General features: G+C 45.0%; 1 protein-coding gene across 1 annotated transcript in view; it reads left to right on the top strand.

The window, feature by feature from the left end:
• The first annotated feature begins 1,050 nt into the window (after nt 1–1,050).
• PLCD1 (phospholipase C delta 1) overlaps nt 1,051–6,000 on the top strand; it is a 55,251-nt gene continuing 50,301 nt past the window's right edge. The window contains exon 1 of the mRNA XM_075082236.1: nt 1,051–1,364. Coding sequence (XP_074938337.1) covers nt 1,331–1,364 — 34 coding nt within the window. The 5' untranslated portion in view covers nt 1,051–1,330. The remainder of the gene's footprint in view (nt 1,365–6,000) is intronic.

Raw genomic sequence — 6,000 nt, 5'->3', positions numbered from 1 at the left:
GCCGTGCTGGTGGCCATGAGGTAGAAAAGTGGGCTTTTGAGGAGTCGTAGAGTGAAATTTCTGCTCTTTTTTTTTTCTCCACTTGTTTGGTTTCATTAGTTTTGTACTAGCACAGAGGAGTTTTGCTATACTAAGGCAATTTTCCTTGGGTGGTGGCAGCAGCCCTGTATTTGTGGACTGTAAAAGTATTTGAGAGCAATGTCTGTGCTCTCAAAGGAGCAGACCAGTTCCTGGCAGGGAGGGGCAAACAGTCCTAGTCCTAAAGTATTTTTCACCAAGTCCCTCCCAGATCAGTCAGAGAGGGACTTTTCCCTTCTGTTAGTGGAGCTGTGGGGTTTACAGCTGCTGAGGAGTGAGGGTCTGAATCTGCCAACAACTCCATCAATCATTTGCATCAAGATAACCTAAATAACCAGAAAGGGAAATAAACAACAGCAAAACAATAACTGAAAACGTCCCCCAAACATTCAAGTAGAAGGAAACATTATTTTCCCACACCGGATTCACTTTCTTTCCCCCTCCCTGTTTGCCAGCATAGTCTTTCTATCCTTAAAAAATATCAAATTCAAGAGCAAGGGGCAGAGTGGAAGAAATCAGTTCCACTCAGTAAAAGCCTTGGGACAGTGCAGGTTTTTTCTGCTTTCTGTCTCACTGTCTCAAATACAAAGCTTGTAACTTTTCTTCTACTTTAAGCTCATGCCTCTGTGAGCATTTGTGGTTACAGCTTCTATTTCTACACCAGCAATTTCTGACCTGTTTTTTTTCCCCCCTGTGAAAAGAGATATCTCCCTACCAGTGACTAAAAGCCCTTTACACCTAAACTCTGCTCACTAGCAGCTGTTTAAGGCCCTTTCCTTGATTTGGGGACCACGGAGGACAGATTTGCAGCACTCGGTGTCTTCTGGAAGCCTTGCTGGAAAGGAGCCAAGCGTGAAAATGTGCCAGCAACAGGAAAAGAAGCATCGTTGTCAAACTGCAGCAGTAGCAAAAGCAGGAGGCTGGGCCAGCGGTGAAGACGCCAGATTTCAGCGGGGAGGAGCCAGGGCCAGCGCAGCGCTGGGGCTTGGGCGCTTGGCCTCAGTCGATGCGCTGGGCAGGCGGTGGCGTGCGGATGCGGGAGAGAAATAAATGAGGAGTCATAGTGAAGACGCATTTCCAGCCAAGGGGAAGGAGCAGGCCTCTCTGAAAGGAGCTGACGTTGGGGATTACTGGAGCAGAGAGCAGGGGGAGCCTCGTGGGTCTGGCTTCCACCCCGGGCCAGCGCTAACATCTGGGCACAGCTGTTTCCCGGAGACCTTTCTGCTACTGCACATTGGCTTGTTTTGCAGCAATGGAATCGAATGGCACTTTCCTCGCTTGCAACAGTAAGTCTGTAGAAATGCCCTTGCATTCCAGCTCCCTTATCTTGTCTAACAGCTTTATTTTTCCTCCTCTCTTCTCTCCCCCCGCCTCCTTTGCCTTCCTATTCTCTCGTTTGGAAGTAATGCAGCATTTAATTGGTATTACAGAGAGAGATGACAGATTTTTCTCTGTTAATAGGGTTAGCTGTGTTGGTAGAAAGGGTGTCTTGTCTGGATGACTGCAAGTCCAGAAAAGTTGATCCAAATCTCCTCCCCCTCATGGTGAGATGGAGGGCAGGACAGATGCTCAAATGAGCAAACTCTCTGGGCTCTGGGGAAGACAGCAGAGCCGGATAAATCATCTCGGCTCAGGGTCTGCCCCAAGACTCTATAAATGTTAAGTACAAAGTCAGTAATGCTTCTAAAAAAGAATAAATCCTCTCTGCCCTTCTAGCAAGTGAGATTTAAGAAGATTCAATTGGTACCAAGACTGGGAGGCTTGTCTGATAGACAGGGTAATGAAATATCCCTTATTCCCTTGTCTAACTTTAATATATTGCTTTGGTACCTCTTCATTGTATTTTACTCACTCTGATGAGCAGAAACAACTTGGGGCTGTAACAGCTACAGATTGAAATGGGATATTGTGATCCCACAGAAATGGGAAAAGTCTCCAGTGCTTATTTTTATTTCATAAGTGCTTTTGTACTATAGATGAGCTAGAAACAAAAATAAACTAATAGAGCAATAAGTGATTGACCATAAACATAATCAGTTTAGCATTACCAGGAGAAATGTGAATAGATTTCCCCAGGCTCAAGAAATCTTCCCTCTGATTTTCCCAGATGTTAGAAATCAGACAGGAAGGTGAAACAGAGGTTAATGTTATACTTTTTGTAGGTATCTCGTTCATTATACAACCACTGGGGAAAGAAAGCTAAGAAATACATCTGGAACTATTAAAACATTTCCTATTCTGGCCTCCGGGTCATTTTTCAGTGAATATTATTTAGTCTTCTGGGGTTAGGAACCAAGGAGGATCCAGTGGCTGTTTGTTAATCTATTTTCTTGTCTCAAGCAGAAAAATACACAAGTGTTGAATAAGCCAAACTTTTTAAAAAATATTTACTGAAATTCCCTGACACATAACACGGGCAAGTGCCAAAGTCACTCTAAATGCCAGACTCCTTAGACAAGACAAGTTGCTCACGTGTTGGTTTGTGAGCAGGATCAGAGTTGTGCTATGTAGCTTGTCAGAAATTTCTCAGATACTGTGGTTTACACGTATGTTTTATTGAGGGGTGTATGTTGAAATTCAGTTTCTTTCTTTCAGTTTCCCTCTTTTTCTTCCCAACATAGATACAACAGCGGTACTTAGCATGTCAGAATTAACCACGCACACATGGTTCAGTCTCAGTAAAATAGCTGACAGTCAGTAGGAGACAGCTGTGAGATCTTCCAGTAGCAGAAGTGGACATTACTGTAGATGAGAGTTTCTGAAAAGTTTGTGTACTTTTGTTTATTCTGCATTTGGATGGAGATCTGAGCCCTGGGAAGAAAACTAAGCATGCTCCTTTGTCCGCAGAGCCAGAGCAGCTGCTGTGATTTAGTGGTCTGTGCCCTTTATTTTGAATGTGTTTAGTTCAGCTGGACGGGCTGCTTCTTGTGCATTTTATAAAGGGTCATCTACATTTAGCATGCAATGAATCTGCTAGACTCTGTGGGCCATTAATAATCTTTCTCTTGCCTCATGAAGTTGGTTTGTTTCTGAACTGGGAGCCCTTGTGCTTGCACAGATTATAGAATAGCTAATTTGTACTATGCCTTATTCTTATACTCTGACTTTTTCACCCAAGACACTGCGTACGTTGTGCAGGGACCGCCACAGCCCCGTTATGGGAATGCCCTCTGCCGCAGCCCGGGGTGAGGATCAACAGGGAAGGGTTAGTGAAATCCTACAAAATAGACCATTTCCTTGTTTCTTCTGTCAGCCAGTCCTGAGGACTAACTTCTAGATTTACATTTCCAAATGAAACATGTCCACCTGCCCTTCTCAGCTGGGAGCACTGAGGAGGCTCCTGGGCTTCAGCCTCTGTGGGTGGAGATAATGCTGCTTGGGATCAGCTGGGATCCGCTCTGAAGCAGCCGGTGGCTTTGATCTCCTTTCCTACAAACAAAATGCTCCTAGCACACCCCATTTGATGCAGGTTGTGCCTGATGCCTCATGTGGGAGTTTTTTTGAGTCATAGTGTTTCTAGTGGGGCACAAGAACACTAACACTGCTCAGTACATTAAACATGCAGATTGTCCCTTTTTCAGACAGGACAAGTAAAATTCATTTCGGATCTTTTTTCATTTTGACACAAAAGCTACTCAATTTCCAATCTGAGCAATGTCTTTTAGTAAAACTAAAGCCTGCAGTCAGTTTTGAGATTAATTCCAGTGTGCAATGCCCCAACATCAGGCCCAAAAGCAGATGAGTCAGGGCAAGAAGATGCTTCGGGAAAAGTCGATTTTAATGAGGAAATGAAAGAAGAGGAAGAAGGAAAATGCAGTCGCTTGGAAAGACGATGAGATGAAAGGATACAGCCAACTACTGGGAGAAGCAAGAAGGAGAAGTGTGTGGGGAAAACATGGTTTGTGCAAGATCCAAAAAGTCAGCTGACTGGATAGGCAGCACTGGGAGCCAGAGGTGTCAATGATTTGGGAGCAAAGTGTAGTTTCCTTTACAGGGAGGTTGAAATATATAAACAGATATTCATGAAGGAAAGCTGCAGACAAATATTTGGCGATTTGGTCATCCAGGTGGGATTCAGCTGTAGGTGTCTGCAAGAAAATTTAGGCTTATAGGGATCTGGACAGGTAAATTGTATCCTATCTTCTCCTGGCCCCTTGTTCAGCGCACTGTAGATATGTAAATACTGCAAGACTAACCCCCAGCCCGTGCGTCTCCTAGGTCCTTACCATGGGTGGAGGGTCTCAGTCCTTACTCAGGCACACATGCCAAAATGGAAGGCTGCAGACCTTGGTCTAACACGGAGGTTTCTCTTTTTCTTTATGCAGGTAGAGAAGAATTTGCCACAGTTTTTTTCTAAACTGATATAATTCCATGCCTTAAATGAACCAGGTTAGACAATGTGTGTGGGGAAATACTCCCACCTCGGGCTGCCCCTCACATGGGTACCTTTTAAAGCCCTGTATTGAGATACCATACAACAAGACTCATTGGCTGTTTTTGGCTAAAGCTACAGAGTGCTGTAATTCCAGATAAATCACTTAGGAAAAAAAAAAACCAAAGGATTTTTTCATAGTTCTGCATAATTCAATTGTGCAATTTAATTATTGCACAAATTTTGCCCTGCAACAGAATGGTGAGAGTAACCTGCATTTTGCCTGTGGAAGAAAATTCAGCTCCTGAAGAAAATGTCAAGAAAAGCTGTTAATTGGCCTTAAAAGAATGAAGCTGGGACCCACCTACAATTGACTTTGGTTTATGAAGAGAACATCGTCATCAGCTTGTGCCCAGAAACATGACTTAGGTAGCTAAGCTGCATGGCTGCTCCCGGCTGTTGGTGCTGGTCCTATCCATCGAGTGGGTATCCTTCTTTTCAATTACTTTCTTCCCTACTCTTTTCACACCAACTACTGGAAAAACTGTAGTTTCCTGCAAGCCAGTGTTTGGTTTAGTGCCTCTCACTCTGCAGCCAGATCTCTGTGTGCACCGTGATGGAGGGACCAGTGGAAGGGCCGAACCAAACAGTCAGTCTGGTTTTGAGTTCCCAAGTGCAATGAACTTTATTTTGGTGTTTTACCTGGATTTTGTCACGAGCGAGGGGCAGTAGCTTTTGATGGGTCACAGCTAGTGCCGTGCATGGATCCAAGCTCCTTTTGAGTGACCCAGACTGGCAGAAAGATTTATGAAATTTCACAAATAGAGGTCATAATTTGAACTGTTTGCAAAATATCTGAGCAGGCAGCCTCCTTCCTCTGTACAAACCAAGGCCAGGGCTCTGCAACATTTAACTGCCAGCACATTCCCCAGTATGGTTTTGGTCCATAACAAGCGAGTACATAGTATGATCTGGGTGATGGATGGCATGGGCCTGCCAGCCTGTTTTGGGGGAAGATGGCTGGGCTGTGTGGACTGACAAAACAGAGCTGGAGAAAGGACCGTTCTCCTCCCAGAGACCTTGCAGACCAGGTGAGACAGCCAAAGGATACAGAGAGAAAGTGGGGCAGAGAAATATTTAGCAGGGTGACAGCACTGATCTCAGTGCACCAGAAACCTGCCCATCATACAGCTTCTTGCCAGCATGCCAGCGGAGGAAGGTTTTAGGCAGTGATTTGAAGGATGGCCACAACATGATACTTGGGGAAAACTCCTGTATGAAAGATTAAAGCCACCCTGCTCAGCAGAACCTCTCAAGCACCCTGGAAAGGAAGTAGGGTGGGCAAGAAAAGCCAATGTAAGGAAGAGAAGGTTTGCTGATGCTGCCACGGGTTTTGTGGAGAAGCCCATTCTCGGTGTCACCACAAGGTGGAACTTGGTACATACCACATGCACTGGAGATGCACCCACTGTCAACAAACAGCAGCATCTTTGGCCAGAGATGCACCAATGTTTACGGCCTCAGCACCCACTCCCTGGTTCCCACTCCCC

Source organism: Phalacrocorax aristotelis, chromosome 2 (genome assembly GCF_949628215.1).
Source record: "Phalacrocorax aristotelis chromosome 2, bGulAri2.1, whole genome shotgun sequence".
NCBI classification, from domain to species: domain Eukaryota; kingdom Metazoa; phylum Chordata; class Aves; order Suliformes; family Phalacrocoracidae; genus Phalacrocorax; species Phalacrocorax aristotelis.
The sequence above is the reverse complement of the archived record's forward strand: the minus strand, read 5'-3'. Positions and strand labels throughout refer to the sequence as shown.